This window comes from Podarcis liolepis, assembly GCF_965112155.1.
Source record: "Podarcis liolepis genome assembly, chromosome: 10".
NCBI classification, from domain to species: Eukaryota; Metazoa; Chordata; class Lepidosauria; order Squamata; family Lacertidae; genus Podarcis; species Podarcis liolepis.
The window spans coordinates 25183133-25205113 of record NC_139562.1 but is presented as its reverse complement, the minus strand read 5'-3'; the positions used below and the strand labels follow the sequence as shown (position 1 = coordinate 25205113).

Here is a 21981-nt window from a genome sequence, read left to right as displayed (position 1 = left end):
TTTCAGAGATGCTGCCTGCGTGCAATCCTACGCACCCACCCGTGCACTCTTCCCTCCAACTAGTTATATAATATGAGGCGGCTCTTTCTCCTCCAAGGCGCGCGTCGCGTGCCAGGAACGTGTGAACGAAGGAACTCGTGTCTTTCCAGGGTGGGCCCTCCCCGTGCAAGCCGCAAGCGACCATTCCGGGCCCCTCGGCGCTTCCTGGCGCTCCGAGGCGGGCTGCTCCGGCCTGCGCGGAGCGGGGTTCCCTGGAGCTCCCGCGGCCCCCGCCGTAGAGGCGCTGAGTTTTCCGAGCGCCGGCGACGCCCGGCCACATCAGCGCCTGCCTGCCTGCCTGCGCACCCGCCCGCCCCCTCCCCGCTCTCCCCCGGCCTCTGCCGCGCGTGCTCAGTGGGGCGGCGGAGGCGGCGCCGCTTCTTCTACACGGAGGAGCTGCTTCTGCCTCCTCGGCGGCCGCGGGCAAGTTCCTTCCTGTGCGCGAGGAGCGGGCGGCGGCGAGGATGGAGGCGAGCGGCGGAGGAGGAGGCGGCTGCTGCTGCCGCGGGTGGCTGGCTCCCCTCCCTGGTTCGCCATTGCCCAGGTAGGAGAGCGGGTGGCCCGAGGGTGGAGAAGGAGATGCGGAGGAAGGGCGGGAAAGGCGCCGCCACCGCTTCCTCCACCCCCGGAGATGGAGGGAAGGGAATCCCCGCGGGGAAGTGAACGAAGAACGGCATCTGCCTCCGAGGCAGCCCCGGGCCCGGCTGACAGGCTGGCTGCTCCTTCCTCACCAACCTGACTTTCTCTCCCCCACCTTGTTAAATCATTATGGCTAAACTGGAATAGCATTTCCTCATCCCGAGCATCCCTCTAGCTCCCTCCCCTCCGCCCCTTTACACTCTCCTGAGAAATTTTTAATACTATTGCGTCCTCTTCATATACTGGTTTTATTTCTGTTTCTAGCCCCAGGGTTTGGGGTGGAATAAGCTGGGCAGAAAAGGCAAAGTCTCTTAAGTGGCCCCCCCGGGGTGCTACAAAAATAGGTCACCACCTAAATGTTAAGATTATTGCATCTGCTGATGTTACCAAGGGGCTGGGCGTTTCTCCTTTCTAGTTTCGTGTTTGGTTTTGCTGTCATTTGCAGTTCAGTTGTACCGCTTCAGTTTGTGAATGCTAATGATGTTAAGGCAAAGTGGATGGCTGTGCATAACTATAAATGTAGGATCTGCCTTTGTAATTTCACCTAGAAGTTGCTGCAGAAGGCAGAGTTCAAGGATGCAAAGTGAAAATTAGGGTCATTCAGAAAGTATTACTTGCAATCCCGGACTGTCTAGAAAGTTCAACCTATATATTTAAATAGAATTTAAACAAACAACAACATGACTATTTATAGAGACACCAATGCTTTGAAAAATAAATGAGAATCAGAGAAGAAATAGTTGGCTGTTGTTAGTATAAAACAGTAGATATCCAAGAGTTCCATAGAGTAAACAGTGCCATATGGAGTAAGCATTAAAAACAGCCAAAATAAATACTACGACAATATCCCATCAATATTTGTTCGCAGTTATTACTTGGTGCCCCAGATCTGTGCCAAGCTAACTTCGTAGTACACCTTGTGTGTGTGGACCTGTTTGATCTGTCAGTAAATGTGAATCCAGGATATCAACCTCAAATAGACTGGAAAGCAGATGCCTATAATTTTTTAGCCAGGTAAATTTCACCTGAATTTGACACCAAACTAACCAATTCCTCCATATACATAGGAATTTGAAAAAAACAATTCACCTCATTCAGCAGCTTTGGTATGCTGTTCTTTTGTTAATCATTAGATAATGGGTGGCAGAAAAAAACAGGGGAGCTTTCAAGCTGAGCTTATTTTTGAAGAGCTTCTGTTTAAATTAAGCACCCACATAAATTGTTCCCAAGAGAGCTTGCAGCCATAAAAGACAAACACAGAAAAGCAAGTTGTCAAACAGTCGTTTTTATTTATGAGAATGACAAATCATTGTGCACTGTGTGAGTAATGACAGTCCCAGAAGTGCAATAGTAATGCCCCAAGATCCTGAGCTATGTTGTGTGTACACATCAGTGAGGGCAACAGAATTAGGTGGAAAGGAAGCAAGATAGTGGATAGCTCTCCTCCATGTCATCTTAGGGATGTCAGCCACAACAGAGACAGCTAATGGAGGATTGACTAACAGTGCATTCCTATACAACCACTACTCAGAGGTAAGCCTATTGAATTCAGTGCAGTTTACTCCTAGGATTGCAGCCTAAATCTCACATAGGTTTATGCCAAATCTTATACTAAGTGCCCCCCTGATTATCTCTCATACATACAAATACTTACTTTCATGATGGGTCAAAGGCAGGTACACAGAATGGCAGCTTGGGGATATAGCTGCTGCTCTTCCGCCTTAATTGCTGCACCCTTGAAACTCATACACTGTGAATGCTTAAGTTCCTTAGAATATGTTGTATTTTCGTGCAGTTGGGAATAGTGCTTTTTTTATTTTGAGCAGAAGGGGCTCACAAATGCTTAAATCTTAACAAAGTATGATTTAACTGAGTTTTCAGTTCTGTAGATAGTGGTTAAGCTAGCCCTGTAACTATGTTTGCACTACCCTGCATGACTATTATTTGGCAGATAATCAAACTTACAAAACCAGGATGCTACTGTATTCATTGTCACCACAACATTCATTGTTGCACTTGAGTAAGGTTAATATGAATAAAAACTTAAAATAAAATAAAACTTTACATATTTTTCCTGGTTTATCTAAATCCGAAAATACATTTACTTTTCATTGTTTTGGACAGGCAATATACATTTGGTCCCTGCTTTGCTGTAAAGTCAAACATTCATTATGAATAAGGATAATAACATGTTTAAGACAGTATTTCAAACTGGCACACATGAGTTCCTTGCTTTTGGTGGCTTCTGGTTGTGACAGGTGACTTATGTACTATGAGATATCAGACAGTAAGAGCAAACTACAAGCCTGCATTAATTACTTGTGCTATGCCAATTTGTCATATCTACCTTTTATCAGTAACTTTGTACCTGCAACAAAAGGTTGCAGTGTGTGTGGCATGATCCTATTCAGGATTCCAGGCAGACAGGCATTCCCTCTTGCATTCCTCCCCAGTTTCCATTTTCTTCTTTTCAACACTCAGCTATCATTACATGTCGGCCGAGTATACTCACTTATCATTAACCACTTTGGGGCCTCCCCATCTCCCTGCTTTGCCCCCCCCCCCCGCAAAGTGATATTTATACTTCTGTAAGCATTGTGGTTCCCCAAGCCTGCTGACAACTTCCCTCTTATGAGATGATAGTACTGTTTTGACTTGTATAATGATAGGCACCTGGAGAATGAGTTCTCTACTAACAAGATGTCACGGTTTCATTTCCACATAATTTCCACAAGTATATACAGAAAAGAAGGTCTGCTTGATTCCTATCTACATATGTGCATCTCAACCAGTGTTCAGATTTTTGAGCTCAATCTGAGGTCATATCATTTGGACTAACATTGGAAACGTGCAGACTTGTACTCGGTCAGGGTTGACATAGTTCATTTTTGTTTCAAAACAATTGGGGGGGGGGAGAACAACAACCTATAGTACCTCTAAAGGAAATTGCAGAGCTTGTAAATGTGCAGAATGGGGCATTCCAAATTATCAATGGACTTGTTGTTGTTTAGTCGTGTCCGACTCTTCGTGACCCCATGGACCAGAGCACGCCAGGCACTCCTGTCTTCCACTGCGTTCCGCAGTTTGGTCAAACTCATCGTAGCTTCAAGAACACTGTCCAACCATCTCGTCCTCTGTCGTCCCCTTCTCCTTGTGCCCTCCATCTTTCCCAACATCAGGGTCTTTTCCAGGGAGTCTTCTCATGAGGTGGCCAAAGTATTGGAGCCTAAGCTTCACGATCAGTCCTTCCAGTGAGCACTCAGGGCTGATTTCCTTAAGAATGGATAGGTTTGATCTTCTTGCAGTCCATGGGACTCTTAAGAGTCTCCTCCAGCACCATAATTCAAAAGCATCAATTCTTTGTCGATCAGCCTTCTTTATGGTCCAGCTCTCACTTCCATACATCACTACTGGGAAAACCATAGCTTTAACTATACGGACCTTTGTTGGCAAGGTGATGAGCGCCTCTATTATAGGAAGCTGCCCTACACTGAGTCAAACCATTGATCCATCTAGCCCCATATCATCTACATTGACTGGTCACAACTGTACAGTGCTTGGGGCAAGAGTCCCAGCCCCAGCTGGAGATGCCCAGGATTGAACATGGGACTTTATGCATGCATACAAGCAAGGCAGATACTCTATGTCTAGTTAGTATAGAGCAGGAGCACATTGTGGACTTCCTGCTTGTGGACTTCCTGTACATATCTGGATGGGCTTTGTGAGAACAGAATGCTACCAGATAGACCTTTGGTCTGGTCTCCTTCGCTAATGTTATTATAGTTATTCCATTGATGATGATTTACTGCGGACACCCTCTGACTGAACTTCCCACACAGTTATGCTTCTCAAGTCCCTTTGAAGTCAATACAAGTTAGGAGTATGGATACAGGATTTTTAGTAACTGACTGAATTCAGACATTAGGCAAAATCTGTTAATCATTATTAAATGTGTATACTGCCCTTCATGCAAAGATCACAGGGCAGTTCACAACATAAAAATACAAAATGAGAACACAAAATACATCACGGAAAACCAAAAACAAACCAGTAACCCCCATTGCACAAGCACATTTAAAAGGCCATAGAGTGTTAATCAGCCAAAGGCCTGATTTTAGTTATGCCAACTTTGGTTTGGTGTGCTGTCTGAATTTGCAAACCATAGTTCCACCTGCTGCTCTACACTCAAGAGATTGATGTTATTTGCAAATAAGAAGATGGCTGGGGGGGGCGGGGGAGATAGCTCAGCAGAGAGGAAATGAAAATAGATTGTGCACTTGGAAGTTCTAAACCAGGGGTCACCAAACTTTGTCAGCAGGGGGCCGGTCCACTCTCCCTCAGCCCTTGTGGGGGGCCAGACTATATTTTTTGGGGGGAAATGACCAAATTCCTATGCCCCACAAATAACCCAGAGATGCATTTTAAATAAAAGGAGACATTCTACTCAGGTAAGAACACACTGATCAGGGGCGCCAACTTATAAAAAATATTGGGGGGGCCCATACCGGGACGCGTCGTCGTCCAACTTTTGGGATGCACCTCGGCGGGGGCTGTTTCTTCTTCTTCGGAGGCAGAGTCGGGAAGAGCGCCCGGGAAGCTGCCGCTGGTTCGCTCGGGTAGCCGGGAGAACGCAGTTCGAGGTGGCGGTGTTGGGGAGAGACCCTCGCTCAGGGCGCCACGAGACTTGGCGGCCGGCGGCCTATCTGGGGGGTTTTGGAGCGTATTTCAGCGGAGCCGGAGCGATTGGAGAGGAGGGGGCTTGTTGCCGGATTCTTCAGCTGGGCCGGAGATCCGCTGCTGGGGGGTCCCTGGGCCGAGTTGTGAGCACGGCCTGCTGAAGGGAGATCCAGCCGATTGCGCGACGGGGACGGCCGGGGCTCTCCGGCTAGGGCGCGCAGCTGGCTGGCTGGCTGGCTGGCGAGGGAGCAGGTGGGGAGGAGGCGGGGGACGGCGGCGGCGCTCTGCTGGAGGGGCGCCCGAGATTATTGGGGGGGCAGAGCCCCCCCAAACGAATTTTTGAGAGGGCTCGGGCCCCCTCAGGCCCCATGGAGTCGGCGCCTATGACACTGATCCCCGGACCATCTGCAGGCTGGATTTAGAAGGCGATTGGGCTGGATCTGGTCCACGGGCCTTAGTTTGCCTACCCATGTTCTAAACTATGATTTGGTGTAATTTGAATTGAGCCTTTGTCTCTCGTGGAAGAAGAATTTCACCCATTGAGCAAAAGCAATTAAGCAAATCTATCTAGGTTTCTCTGAAAAGTTGTCATTTATTTTTTATTGATTTTCCATATTTTTTAACAAACTTGTCACCAAATTAATACAAATGAATACAAATTTAAAAGCTGACTTCTCACCCCCCCCAGATGTTCCCTCTATTTTCCTCCCCCCTTTGCTGCTCCTAGTACAATAACATTTCCCACTTTCATTTCAAAATTCATCTCTGAAAAGTTGTAATACAAGATTGCAGGTTGTGCAAAGCTCAGATCAATGTACAGAGGTCATGGGTAGGGCCAGAAGGCACAACCCCCACCCCACCATGTGTTGATTCTACACACAGGTGTTGTGCAATGAGCTGTTGGGACTATGAATCGTGTTTGGGAGCTGGGAAAGTGTAAACAACTGAAGGAAAATATATTGTATTTTTGCATTTTATTTTTACTTTTGCAAATAGAAGGAAAATATATTGCAGGCAACAAAGAACAAGGAATACAGCAGAGTGAAACAAGATCATCTGCATTGTAGACATAGCTACCATTCTTAAACATTACACCTTTCGTAAAAACTGGCATAATGGGTTTTCCCGTAGGAGCCTTCTAACACTGTACCAACGCAGACACCATTATGCCTCATCATCCTAAGTACCTATTTGCTGATCTTTGCAAGTATGAAAGCAGCCTGTTAGGTTCTGAGTAAGCAAAATACTTTAAGTGTCCTAAGCCATGAGTAATATTTAATGAAGACAATGTGATTATTGATAATCCAGTTAGGCAGTTAGGAAGAGTAAAGACCCTATCAGTCATATACTGTATAAGTCAAGAGACATTGTAGGTGTGAAATCATTTGAACTACACTATGCACAATTTTTTTTAGCATGGAGCAGTTTTATAATGCCATCAGACTCCATTATCACATTTCTTTGGTATTGCTTACTCCAACTGCTAAAATTTCTGTTTAAAATATCTTTTAACTACAGGTCCATGTATTTATTTACTAGGTTGGAGGTTTTAAAGAGGCAAAATAGATTGTTGCATTTGCAGAACATTCCAATGAACAGGTTTGTAAAGTGGTTCTGCAAGTTTTCATGACTTCTATTATTAGTCAAAAATACTTTTAAAAATAAAAAGAAAGGAGAGCTAAGTAGATGTTGAGGAGAGTACTTCTAACATTTGTTGAGGAGAGTACTTCTAACTTCTAACATTTATGAAGTAGTAATTGAGGATATTAATTCAATTTTTTCCCCAAAAAAATACACATTACAACAAACTAATACTTACGAAAAATAGAAACGGTTACTCCCAGAAACTCTGACTAAATTCCAGATTGATGAATAATTTCAAAGACTCAGACAATAATATGCAATTGTGGTGTCAACTGGCATTTTAGAAGATTTGACCGACTCCTGTATCTTAGTACTGTACTAATGCTGTGGCTCTTGCTCAGATTATGTTATATCATCATCATTTCCTTGTTGTTGTGGTTTAGGCAGAATGATCTTATGCTCCAGTTTAACATGACCACCATTACACCAGAGCTTATACTTGCGTAGCTAATTGGCATCCTGTGCTTCTCAACAGAACATCAAAAGCACGGTAATAGAAATAGAAAAGAAATCTCTATCAAAGTAGTGAAAAAGTTCACTTCCACAGAGTATCTGGCAACATCATCACCATGTAACTATCACCACATCACTTCTAACGATGCCCCCGTGCTTAGAAGGCCTCAGAAAGCAAGCAGTGGTAGCAGGAGCACTATGAGAAAGTCATTTCAACAATTCCATAATTTCTTCCACACAGAAGGTACAAGCATAACTACCAGAAAGCATTTAAAGTGTCTCACCAGGTTAGGGAGGAAGCAAATACTTAGAGTGAGGGACATAAGGACTTCTACAGCCAGAGATTCAAAGTCAAACTCAGGCATAGGCAAACTCGGCCCTCCAGATGTTTTGGGACTACAACTCCCACCATCCCTGATCACTGGTCCTGTTAGCTAGAGATGATGGGAGTTGCAGTCCCATAGCATCTGGAGGGCCAAGTTTGCCTATGCCTGGTCAGACTCAAGCATTTGTGGACAAACCCTTTGTCAGAGACAAATATTGATGTTGTGCTTCAGGGAAGGGGAGAAAAATGCAGGAGAATCAGGATTTTATCTTGCAGAAGGAAAATATATGAACCAAGCTGGGGGTTTTCCCATTCCACCCCCTGAATCCACCCATTTCCTTCTCATTTTGCTGCTGGGTTTGTGCCACCATATGACTGAGAGTGATTTAAGATTACAACAGAAAATCTTTAATAAAAATACATTTTAAAAAGACAAAAAACAGTATAATAGCATTGCTATAACGTAGTAACTTCCTTGGAGTAGATGCCTGTGCAGGGAATTTGATAGCAGGATACACTTGCACTATTCGTCTATAAACAAAATTTAAATGGAACAAAAATGCTATCAAGTTTTAGAGGCCAAAAAAGGCAGATGTGTTAACATTTTTACTGTGTTCTTTTTAGATCCCAGCTTTGTTGCGGAATTGCTCAAGACCAAAAGTTAGTGAAAAGAAATCTTTCTACATAACAGACAACTTCATAACGTGATTGGCTGTATCAAATCAAAGATCTCTATATAACCATTTGATGCATCATTTAAACTTCTCTGGGATCTGAAGCAATCATCAGAACAATATTTTTGAAACAGCATGACTAACTGTAAAGGAAGATCTGTCAGCAAGAAAACAAATGATAAAGCCTATCATGGAGAAAGTTTTGTAAATTGGACTATAAATCTAAATACAATTCAGTCTGACAAGTTCTTGAACCTGCTGTTAAGTATGGTTCCAATTGTTTATCACAAAAACCAGGAAGAAAGACATAAGAAAGTGAATGGTCTTTGGCAAGATGGATTACAGCCATCAGGGCATGGTTTCAGTGTTAGGACTGACCAGCACATGGATTATCATCATTTCTCAGACTCAACTTTTCATAATGGTAGCAATGGACATAATTCATCGAGCTGTAGCCCAAAGTATGATAACTTCGCAGGATATAATTACTCAGACAGAATGGACATGTCGGAAACAGATATTATGCTGCAGGACAACAACGTATCTAGTGATGGTGAAGAAGATACCATTGTGGAAGGCAGCAAAAAACAGCCAAAAGAATCTAGTAGCATTATGGCATTACAGATACTTGTACCATTTTTGCTAGCAGGCTTTGGAACAGTATCTGCTGGGATGGTTCTGGATATTGTCCAGGTTGGTATTTCCTAAGTATGGCTTTAAATGTACACATTCTGATTTTTTCTGATGCACTCAATCATGACATTTAGTATGGTCCTCTATATTAAGGCTGAAGTATGTGCTTTTGTTTTATTGTAATGTTGTTTGTTCGTTATGCAAGGCTACTTACACACACACAACTTCTGAGTGGGTTCTTCTGTAGTCAAGAGGGAGCTGAGGATTTTGGTTGTGATTTGAGTTCTCAAATGTTACTTAGGTTCATATGAGTTTCAGGAGGTCAGTTGTCCTTGTAATAAACTTATGTTCAGCACATGTTGAACAAGATATTAGTCACACCATTTTTCTAGTTTCCTTTTCTTAGTCTACCCACTTCAATGAGTGAAGTTTTATTCCCCGCCCCCCCACCTCTAAAATCAATTTTCGCTGCTTTAGAATTTGTAGGGAGGAAATGAGGTCATTTGGCACAAAAGGCAGAATTTTCAAAGCCAGGCAAATTGTGTAAAGGTACACCACAAGCGCCATTATATTTGCAGGATCTTTAATATCAACTGGACGCCACTCCAGTCTCCATGCAGGGCAAGATTCCAAGGGCTTGTGTTTCCTTTTGGGAACGAGACTCAGCAGAGACTGTGGTGCCTTTAGGATATATGGTTTACTTGCACACATGTACAACCTGAGCCTGCGATGGAGGGGCTGACAGCATCAACACCCCAAAAGGGTCTTCTTCCTCCCATGGACATGGCTGTAGATTCGAACAGAAATCACACATCATGTTCTTTCTCTCCATCTTGCCACTTTACTTCTCATTTACAGATAAGTTTAGGGAAGCTTTTAATGTTTGATGTATTACTGTATTTTAATATTTGGTTGGAAGCCGCCCAGAGTGGCTGGGGAAGCCCAGCCAGATGGGCGGGGTATAAATAATAAATTATTATTATTATTATTATTGTTATTTACATCTCTCTCACATCCACACAGCAAACTCTCTACTCTAAACTCCGGCTTTTATCTGTTGAGGGCCCCGTCCCCTTTAAAAGCTCATCACCCAGGTTAACACCTCACAGGAAGCTAGCTTGGCTTGACCAGATTTGAGCACTTGCTGAATCCAGGGATTAGTTAGAGGGGTCTGGCACCCACAAACTCGTCACGCTATCTTACAAAATATTCACATTTATATTTCAAATTCCTCAGTTTGCTGGTTGGAAATTGAATTAAGGTATGTTATTTAAACTACTCTGGTCCTATTGATTTAGGGCAAGATGAATTGCACCTAAGGAACTTGAAGATGCAGTCTGAGTCTTTGGCTATAATTTTTGAGATGTGCCAGGGGACTGGATGTGCTGGGACACTCAGCACATATACACCAGATCTATAAAAGGGGTGTGGGGAGAAGATCCAGATTACAGATTGTTGGTCAGCTGTGTTCATAACTGGGAAGCTTTGAGGACAAATAATTAAGGAGTTTGGAAGCATTTGGAAAAGAACACAGTCATTACAAAGAACTAGCATGATGGTCTCAATAATAAACCATGCCAGGTTTACCTTTATCTGGATAGCTACTAGCTTGGTAGGAAAAAAGGTTATATGGATGTAGTATATATTGATTTCTGCAAGGCTTCCACAAGGCCCTCCATTATATTCTTTTTGATGCCTGTAAAATGCGTGCTAGACAATGTTACTGCTAGAATGAGCTGTTCTTCTATATCAGTGTGAGCCGCTAAACTAATGGCAGCGAGAAAGGCCATGATACTTCTTTTTCTTGCTAGTCCCACTGAGATATCAAAGCAGATTAGCTACTCTTTGGGCTTTTGATATGCTAGTTACATAATACTGGCAAGGGAAACAACAGCTCTATGTATTCAGCTATGATATGTCATGACTCATTATTGGAATGTTTCTGTACTGTTGATAGTACTGATACCGGGGAAAATATATTAGATACCGAACTGATTTTGGCTTTATTAGTTACTGAGATTCATGAATATCAAGTATATTCTGCCCTTGGTAATATCTAGATAGAAAACCCTTTCCCAGAAATGTAATTTTGTGTCACTATTTTTAAAACATTTATTTTATTGTTTTTTAAAATATATCTATTTTATGTTTTCCATTTGTCAAATAGCATTGGGAAGTGTTCAAAAACATTACTGAAGTTTTCATTTTGGTTCCTGCACTACTTGGCTTGAAAGGGAATTTGGAAATGACTTTGGCATCCCGGCTATCAACAGCTGTAAGTATATGAAGCATTATAAGGCTGGGGTATTGATATTAGCGGTTTCTTGCTACACAGGGATATCTGCAACATTTGTTGAGATCAGCATCCACCATCAGTTTTCATAGGCAAGTGACAGTTGAAAAGTGAATAGACTGGTGTGCTGAACCTATTTCCCCAAACCACCCCTTGTGTCCTGTGCCCTTCATAGTGCATTTCACCCAGTCTTTTGTCAGGTTGGTTGGAGGAAGTCAGGTGGCGTCAATTTTTTTCTTATCCTCACATATCTCTATGTGCCTAGTTATTCAAAATGTGCATTGATGTGCATTTAATTAATAAAATACTCTGCAGTTCTTTAGTTCGAAAGCTATCAAAGTATTTTTGGGGTCATCTGCTTACTTCTATGCAAGAATGTGATCATTTTAAAATTGTGCAAAATAAGTACTCTTGCATCATTTAAGCATACGTCTGCCTTTAAACATTTCAAACAATAAGAATAGAGAGACAGACTTAAAGGGCCATTTAAGAATAGAGAGACAGACTTAAAGGGCCAGACAAACAACAGTCAGAACAGTGTCACGAGGGGGAGAATAACCATGCTTTATGTCTTTTGCCATCAATCTTATAACTAGCATAATTTTCATATAATTCCTATGAACCAGCTGCTGCCAAACAAATAAAAAAACTGCAATTCTACACTCACTTACCTGAAGGTAAGCCCCATTGAACGTTCGACTTCCAAGGCGTTTGGGAGCCAAGGTACGACTGTACTATTAACATTTTATAACCTACAATTATAAATAAATATTTTTACAGTTCAAAAAAGATCCCAGTTTTTATATCCGTTTCATAAATGGCCATGCTAATAATGCTACTTTAAACACAAAGCAGTTTTTGACAAGATATGGTATACAGACAGTATGTAGCTCTCCACTCCCTTAGCATTTTTGGATTGACAGTCAGTTAAAGTCTGATCATTGCTTCCATTTTAAAGAAACATGCACACGACTCATATACTTTTGAGATTAAATGATGTTATAGCACACAAAATGTTCGTGGTAGAAAGCGATACTTGAACTCTTCAAATTACTACCAAGGCAATATTTTTCACTTGTTAAAAACACATTTTGTGCTTTTTTACAGGTAAATGTTGGAAAAATGGATTCACCCATTGAGAAGTGGAATTTAATAATTGGTAATTTGGCCTTAAAACAGGTAAGGATTCGTAAAAGCGTTAAAAAGTCATTGCAGATTAACACATTGTCATAGATACAAGATGTCATGGGCTGGTTGGATGCAGAGGAATGGCGGGAGGAACTAGCTGGGGAAACCCAGGGGAAGAAGGTGCAGAGCCCAGGGAGTGCTGGTTGGAGGACAATGAGTGGTCAAAGGGAGAAGACTGGGAGAAGGAGCTATCAGAAGCTATCAGAAGCTGAAGAAGTAACAGGGCTTAGTGAGCTGGGGGAGTCTGTGACAGAGAGGAATCTAGAATCAGAGGCAGAAGCTGAAGCGGGGGGGGGGGAGGGAGGCCAAGAGGCAGGTGAGGGGTCACAGGTGTCTCCCGCAGGTGTCTCCCTCTCCCCTCTGGTCTCGCAGAACCAGAAGAGGCATGAAAAAGGCGGAGGAGATGTTAGTTTCCTGCAAGCACAGTCTCCAATTGCTTGGGAAACCCCTGGAGAAGAGGGTGCTTAGACGGCTGTGGGGAGGCAGGGACTTTCAGTGTCAGCAACTGATCCAGGGGGCAAGACCTACTGGGGATGAGCTGTTGTGCTCATTAGGCCTGACACATGGTGTTCTTGCTAAAAAAGGGTTAACTCCAACTTGCTGACACATACAAAGCTCTTGCAGTCAGATGACTCGGGCATTGTTTCCCATGAGATTAATTTTCATGGGATTTTGAGAGTTTGCATACTATTCAAATAGTCAGATTTGAGTAATTATTCTCAGAGCTGTGGAGCACCGTTACAGAGATCCCCAGCAAGTCTCACCTCAGTTCAAAGCCTCCTGCAGTGCCTTGAACTGGCTGCAGTGCAGTCTCAATGCATTGAGATTGATGATTTATTTTTATATTTGTTCTTAAAATATAGTCTTAGGCCGTTCAAAAACGAATTCTCTGGCTCTAGTCCAAAATATGTTTATTTGCTGTGGTCTTAAAATGTTGGCCTTTCTAAGATAATTATTTGTTCCATATATTTTAATGGTTTATTGCTTCTCGGCCTTTTGGCTAAGATCAAGTGTAGCATATATTTTAATGGTTTAGACGGCAATTTAACCATACTTGTTAGGAAATAGGCCCGACCGAACTCATGAGCTTTACTTCTGAGGGAATATGGTTACGATTGGACTGCACATATTTTTAATTTCAAAGCTGATTTGTGTGTCTGTGAAGAGAAAAGCCATAATAACTCAAATCAAAATCAGATCCCTCTATAAAACAAGGGGAAGAAAAATCTGGAGTGGAGTCCCTAAGACGGGTGGATGGTGCCTTGTACGCCTCCTTCCCGCAGCTCCTGCAGCCAAGCTGGTGGCAAACTTATTGCTCTGCTTTCCTTTGGACCACATCAATGAGGCTGAGAGGAGAGTATTGTTGTCTGGGCAGCCCAGGACGTCCATATACACTGCCCAGGTTTGCAAAAGCAACGTGGGAGGCAGCAGTTATGAGTTACAGGTCTCTGCAGCCACAGCAGGCACTGTGATTCTCTAGTGCCTTAACTTCAGCCCCAGAGGCGCACTCCACTGTCTCTTGAGACAGAAAGATGCCAACTGAGATTTCTCCATGCCTGTGCACCCCAGTTATTTTTAATTTAGCCCTGTGATCATACTTACCTTTGCAACTCCCATTCCCCTTTCATAACCTACATTCAGCAACTCAGTAGCATGATGAAGTTCTTCAGGCTTCTTGAATCCAAAGCATGGATTTTTATTTTATTTTGTAATAGAACAGTTCATTTAAGCTTTGTGTCTGCTAAAGAGAAAGTTGTAATTAACTCAAGCCTTCTTCAACTGGGACATGTTGAAGCCTTAGTTCCAGTGGTGGGAATAAGGCAGGCTATAAATAAACAAGTAAATAGCTAAATAGAAGCATTGTAGTATTCTTCCAGTTTTCCATGTGCTATAGAAATCAATAAACACACCCCCCCCGCTCACACACAAAAACAATTCTCACTACAGCCAACCAAAGACAACCAGCCACACCCTAAGCCACCCCAACCTCTCTCACCACCGAGGAAATACAACAAGCGAATAGTAAGAAAACCCATACAAGTAATGCTGACACAAAACCCCACACATACACTAAGTAGATGAATAGAAGCATCACCACCCGATCCCACCCCACATACCATTCCCCCTCGTTCCCCCTCTTTCCTTCCTAATTGTTTAAACCAATTCATGAACCAAGAACTTATACATTGACCAGTAATACTGAACCATATGTTGTAGATATCTCCACATTTATTATGCTATTTTTGTGATATACAAATGACATGGGAAAACACTTGGTATACTTATTTGTATAACATTATTCTTGTCTATAAAACTTAGTAAAAAGAAAGAAAAGAAATCAATAAATGCTATAATGAAGCAGTTGGCTGTACACACGGCAGCTCTGTCCTTGCCCATTTTGGAAGCTGATGCTGAGGAAATTGGTTTTAGAACAAAGAGCCCATCTCTCATGGGTGTTCTACCGTGATCTTGGCAGTTGCTTGGATTTCCTCATCATTTGTAAATGTTTTGTACAGCAGAATGTTTATACAAAGGCAATTCTTGTGATGCAAATTCAATTTTCATTTTTATCTTCACTTCTTTAGGTGCAAGCAACTGTGGTTGGCTTCTTGGCAGCCGTGGCAGCTGTTATATTGGGCTGGATTCCTGAAGGCAAATACCGCCTTGATCACTCAGTCCTCTTGTGTTCTAGCAGTGTAGCAACAGCCTTCATAGCATCGCTTTTACAGGGTAAAAGAAACATTATGTTATAAAAAGTACTTAAATACAAAAACAATTCTAATAAACAACAGTTTTGCAGCGTAAACGAGGCATATCGTTTAGACAAATAGTCAGTTTCATTCTACCTGTGTTCTAGCCAGCCAAAAATAGAATAGAAATTAAGGTATTTTCCAGAGACTGCTTAACTTGCATTTAATAAGTGGATTTTAAAAAAATATCCATTGAGTGTTAGTCAAGTAATGTTTTTTGTCTGGTCTTTACAAAATTATCTCATGTGTTTGTTAAGTTGTGGATTGTTGATGGAAACATTTGAATGAATAGCATGTGAGGTAATAATAACTACAAATTCAGCTCCAGTTGTTCAAACATGCATTCTGGAATTTACACCATTTAATTTCTAGCTGGAAAAGCACCCAATTTTTTTTTTTTTTTTATCACTTCTTAAAGTTTTCCACTCTTACAATTGCAGCATGAGACTGATAAACTTTCTGCTTCTCTTGGCTCTAGGAATAATAATGGTTGGAGTTATCGTTGGGTCAAAGAAGACTGGCATAAATCCTGACAATGTTGCAACACCCATTGCAGCGAGCTTTGGAGACCTTATCACTCTTGCCATACTTGCTTGGATAAGTCAGGGTCTTTATGATTGCCTTGGTGAGTATTGTGGTGCTCTGGAAAGGCAAATATCTCCCAACAGGCAAATATTTGCATATGTGAACAATATGCTGAATATCCATCCGCCACACCCCCGCTGGCTTTCTACCTGCATATTTGTTGTTGTTTATTGAGTTAGTTTCGTTGGGAGCTTGCAATTCGTTAGGTCACAAAGGAGGCGTGCAGAGTAGTCCGCCTTGGCCTCTTCACTCTACAGCTGAACCAGCTGCTTAACTCACCTGTTACTTTGGCTTGATGCTTTGTCATCAGGGCTCAGAGCTTTTGTTCTAAAGTTTAAAGATTGCAGTTTACGCTTAATCCTTATCACACGATGCTTCATCTTACTAAGGGAACAGAAAGTGTTAAGTTGTGGGTGAACATATCAGACGACATCGATTCTCCAAAGAGCTCTTGTTTATTCACAGGCCAGAACTGAACTGAACTGAAGGGTTCAGCCAGCCTGCTTATATAGAGCTCGAGTACAACGTAACTGTAACAACTTTCTGTAACTATCCAATCACTGAACGTCACTTTCGATCCCTTATTTGCATATGTGGACCTGAACTATGTATAGTATCCCTCTGCTGGCCCAGGGTGAGAACTTCAGTATATAACAGAAAGGGTTATTATTTGATACATAGTATTGTACAGGGCACACAACTATCTGCAGAAAAACAGCAGCAGCGACAACAACAACAACAACTGTAAGACAGTCTTTACATGCAGTTTTTATTACCATAATTGATATTTGTGCAGTATCCCACATGCAGAGTATGTGTATGAAGATAATCACATGAAGGAACTTGACCATTCTTTGTAACTAGATGATAGGCCTCTTCCCACCCCTTTGTCTCCCCTTTGCTCCCCTTGCCACCCCACCAGTTCTCCCTCCCTTTTAGCCTAGACGCTTTTAAACTGGGAGCTCTCTCAACTCTTTCGAGTCAGATATTGCAATGTTGATTGGAAGACACAGAGGAAAAGTATTTAGCATTGGGTAATCCCGATTACCCAAGCGTGGCCTAATGCGTGCAGATACGGGAGAAAAGAAAATGCACATTAGATATGGTAGATTAGGAAGAGCGGCTGCCTAGCAAAGCAAATTGATTGTAAGCAATACAAACCAAAATACAGACAGCGTAAGCACTGCAGCGAAATATATTTAGTGCGCTACATTATTTTTCTGTTGGATCCTAATTTGTACCTCCCCATAATGCTCCACTTGCTTTATTATGCCAATTAAGAATTTGTCTAAACTGGAAAAATAAATATTCTTTGCAGTTGTCAGGGTTAGCAGTTTGGAGACAAGGAGGTACCACACAGGCAAATAGTTCAGTGGGGAAGCAGGCAGAGCACCAAAGCAGGTAAGCAAGAGAGTACAAGAGGAGTACAGTCTGTGTCCAAGTATGAGTTGCTCAAACTGAGGAACTAGGCTACAGTGGAACCTTGGGTTACGTACCATTCTCCTTACGAATGCTTCAGGTAACGAGCTCCACTAACCCGGAAGTAGATGCTCCGCTAACCCGGAAGTAGATTCCCCTAGTTGCGAACTTTGCTCCGGGATGCGAGCAGAAGTCGTGTGCCGGTGGCGCAGCAGCAGCGGGAGGCCCCCATTAGTGAAAGCACGCCTCATGTTAATAATGGTTTCGGCTTAAGAACGGACCTCCAGAACAAATTAAGTTCGTAACTGGAGATACCACTGTACAGTCAGAAGCTTTGTTTGCCATATTTATAGGCTACTCTAGAACAGCGTTCCCTGGGCAATTCACAACAAGAAATAAAACAACTGAAAGTGTGATAACAGTAGCATAAAATGCAGCTTACAGGCAAGTCACAGAGAGCAAAAAAGGAACCAGATTTAAAAGGCCATGTGTGTGTGGATTTTGTTTGACACTGGAATGGGAATGAGACCATTTCAATTGCGCCAGGTGAGTCACTGGTGGGCCTCTGTTTTGAGTACCGGTGCCTTGAACCAACAAATATTTTCCATCCATCTATCATGGCTGGCATTTGGGAAGCAAGTGCATTTTTCATTGGGCTTGCTGCTCTGAAGATGTTAAGATAATTTTCTGAAAACGTTCTGTTCTGTGTAACGTGTTTGATATCATTCTGGGGTAATGTTAGAATCCTTTTTTTCTTTTTCTTTTTGGTTAATAAAGTATAAATCTGTGTGATTATCCCCTTGGAACACTAGAGGGCTCTATTGGGCTATAATTTGGACATCTTTTTGAAGCGATGGCTGCAGAAGTTTTAGTTTGAGAATCAATGGAATTAACTACCAAGTTAAATGTGTCTTCGATTAAAGTCCACTTGAGGTTCCTTTGCTGGGCGCAGTGGGATGTAGACTCTCCAAGATTATGAGTCCTGCAGTCTTTCTCCCATAATCCACGGTCATTATTAATACATTTTGCCCTGACTAAGACCTTTCCTAGATGTTTCTGCCCATCTCCTCTGCTTAGTCTTGCAAATAATCACTCCCATCAGATCTCATCCGTTTCCAGCAGGAGAGGTGAGGAGTGTGTATCTTTGCTTGCTATAATCCTTGATCTCTCTCTTCCTGCCACAAGACTTACTTGGCCACAGGCTGCCCCACCAGGTCCAGGGACTGTCAGCCAGCACTGCTGAAAGTCTGATTCTATGAGAGCAAAACAGGAAAACCTGACAAGTGCACATATTTTTCACTTTGTCATTGATTTTAGTAGAAGCAGAGATTCTTGTGCAGAATGTATTTTGGGGGGAAACAACACTTTTCCATGAATGCAAAGTAACATTTCTACCTTAACATTATGATAGGTAATTGTATTCATTGACGGGGATTAAATTACAAATATGGCCGTTTGATGTATCTTAGTCCTTGGGTTGTTGTAGCTATGAATAAGATTACTTACACATGTTGTTGCTGATACTGCATCATACTTCGAGATCATTTGTTCATGAACAAGGAATATTTGCAATAGGATTCGCTTGCTTCCCCAGCTCAAGAACCCTTTTGAACCAATTGCACCTTCTTTTCTTCCCACAATGGTTTTACGCTTACTGGACTGCTTTGCTCCAGTGCCCAGCCTCTGCATTGTGTTGCCTGGAAGGAGAGGAAGATTGCCATGGGCATCACTGCGGGCTCTGATGTCAAAACTTTCATTCAAGTCCCTATCATTTTTTTCCTGTGTTGTATCTCATTGCTGTTATTTTATTCTTGCTAAATTGTGAACAGGCCCAGCTGAGTAAAATAATTCACTAGGACAGCACTGTTGTTATAGTATAATGTACAGTTATGAAAATGGGCTTGATTGTGGTTCAAAGGTCATATGGCGTTGGACCGGAATAAACAGGGCGATCGTGATGTGTGAGCTCATCTTCTTGCATAGTTAGAAAGAAGAGGCGCAGATGGAAGGTTGGGAGATTAAATAAAGAACCAAGCACATACCGCTTTTAAGACTTCTAAAAATACCAAAATAATTCTGTAGTACCTCTTACTGAAACAATTAATTTAGTTGTCACGGTGAACGGATGAGAATGGATTTGTGCAAAGTAAGCAGGCAGTCCTTAACACCAGATATTCTCTTGGCCTTCTTTAATACTGAAATGCTTTGAGACTTATCCTTGTTATTACTAGAGCTAATTGCGTTCTAGCTTTGCTAGAGCTAAATTGCAATTGCATGAACAATTGCGCCCAGAATATTTCATATTCACTTGTGTTTTTAATTCTAAATTAAATTTACAAAAAACCCTGTATTTAAAATATGATTGGTTTTGAAAGTTAACCATTCTGTAATAAAAGCGGTACTTATTAATGCTTTAGGTTTGCCACTGGTGCATGTATCAAGCACGATCCCAAACTGCTGCCGTCTTTAGGTCTCAACAAAGGATTAGAATGCCTATTTGTAGAACAAATTGTTTGTGGCACAAATTGTAATTATTCAAACAGAAAAAGAGATTCCTGAGACTGACACCCTAAGCCAGACTTCCTCAACCTCGGCCCTCCAGATGTTTTGAGACTACAATTCCCATCATCCCTGACCACTGGTCCTGCTAGCTAGGGATCATGGGAGTTGTAGGCCAAAAACATATGGAGGGCTGAGGTTGAAGAAGCCTGCCCTAAGCTTTCTTTCTTGGAGTTGAGGCCTAACTGATAACAATGGGAATTGTTCCCAATAAATTTGTTTAGGTGTGAGGAGTAAAACAAAGGTTTGCAATCAACAGGTATTACAGTGTATTATTTTCTCTAATATGGTATAAGAATAATATAGAAAACTGCAATAAAAATACTAATAAACATGCTGGTTTTTTTTTATTTATTGCAGAGAAATATTATTATATATCTCCTTTAGCTGGTGCCTTTTTCTTGGCTCTGACTCCTATGTGGATTGTAATTGCTGCTAAACACCCAGCTACAAGAACTGTCCTCTATTCAGGGTGGGAGCCCGTTATAACTGCTATGGTCATAAGCAGGTAAGTAAATTGCATTATAGCTGAGTACAGGATATATTTTTTAAGGGACCCAACACTATGCAGAACTTAACTGAAGTTAAGTACATCTATGTCCCACTGACTTCTTTGGGAAAATTAAGCTGCACTTTATTGTATTATTATTATTATTATTATTATTATTAATTATTCATTGAATTTATAGCCTGCCCTTCCTCTCCAAGGAGCCCAGGGCACCAAACAAATATACAATTTCAAAGCAAAAACAAAGCAAACAACATTCTGAAACAGCTAAAGCATTCGAAAAACAATTGCAATGAAAAACATTTAAAAGTACCGTATTTTTCCGTGTATAAGATGCCCCCTATTTTTTTAAACCCAAAATTAAGAAATTAAGTTGTTTAGCTTTTTGGGGGGGTCGGGGAGGTCACTTCCGCTAGTTGCTCACCTGCCTGCCCGCCACTGCCGATCACTTGTCACAGCCACTACTGATCGCACACCTCGCCACAGCCGCCAATTGTCTGCCCGCTTGCTGCCACCAACAGCCCACCCACTCACTGCCGCAGCCATCAATCGCCAGCCCGCCTCGCCACAGCCACCTATCGCCTGCCCAATTGCCACAGCCACAGCCAATCGCCAGCAAGCCTTGCCGCAGCCACCAATCACCCGTCCAATCGCCGCTGCCAATCTCATGCTTGCTGCTGCCATTAATCGCATGTCCCCCCCTGCATTCGCTATCTGTGTATAAGACAACACCCAATTTTTGCCTAATTTCTTTTCACAAAAAGCATCATCGTATACATGGAAAAAATACAGTAGTTACAATTTAAAACATTCTTGCATCCGATGATTTTGTGGTTGCTAGGCTCAATTTTCTTCAGAGACCAAACATAAATGTGTAAACAAAAATGTGTTCAGATTCCTGAAAGTTAATAATGGTGGAGACAGGCACACCTCACAAGGGAAGGCATTTCACCATGTCCACTTTAAATCCATGGAACTTAAATGTATTATTTGTGTTTTTCATACCAACAAGTCTATAACTGCTGACTTGCATGCTGGAACTGGTTTGTGGGCCAAACTTTGTTGTATTTTCAGGTCTGGGGGAAGAATTTACAATAAATTATAATTATGTTAATGTTTTAAGTGATCCTTTATGCAGCTCTCCCACAAATCAATGAATCGTTTCTCTTCCAGGAATGCTAAGAACCCGTAATATTTTTGGTAGATCTGTTTCTATAATTTCATAGAGCAAAAATATAATAAACCTCTGGCAGACAGTAGAGTAATATAGAGTTTCCAGAATAGTTTTTTTAAAAAAATAACATTGTTCCTAGAATTGGAATTATTTTTAGCATTCTGTCTGACTGTGTTTCAAACCTTGAACTTTCTTTTTCAGTATTGGTGGCCTTATTCTGGACACAACTGTATCTGATCCTAATTTGGTTGGGATTGTTGTTTATACTCCAGTAATCAATGGTAAGGCAGACACAGGGTTTCTTAAAATTGCTGTGGCTCAATGCATGCTGGTGAGATAAAAGAATATTCTAGACTAAATTGAGACATAAGTGGGTGGGTATCTACTACTGTACGGTCACACTATAATTTCAGAGTAAAAA

At 41.9% G+C, this 21981-nt stretch overlaps 1 protein-coding gene across 3 annotated transcripts in view; it reads left to right on the top strand.

Annotated features, from left to right (window-relative positions):
- Positions 1–209: 209 nt before the first annotated feature.
- SLC41A2 (solute carrier family 41 member 2) overlaps positions 210–21981 on the top strand; it is a 40390-nt gene continuing 18618 nt past the window's right edge. For 2 of the 3 annotated variants that reach the window (XR_014516349.1, XM_083462179.1), the window contains exons 1-8: positions 387–583; positions 8402–9144; positions 11252–11359; positions 12485–12556; positions 15151–15295; positions 15794–15940; positions 20239–20386; positions 21762–21841. Coding sequence is in view for 1 of the 3 variants with exons in the window: in XM_083462179.1 (XP_083318305.1) it covers positions 8587–9144; positions 11252–11359; positions 12485–12556; positions 15151–15295; positions 15794–15940; positions 20239–20386; positions 21762–21841 (1258 nt within the window). In the remaining 2 variants the exon portion in view is untranslated. Of the gene's footprint in view, positions 584–8401; positions 9145–11251; positions 11360–12484; positions 12557–15150; positions 15296–15793; positions 15941–20238; positions 20387–21761; positions 21842–21981 lie in introns of all 3 variants that reach the window. The other variant, XR_014516350.1, reaches the window with a different exon arrangement.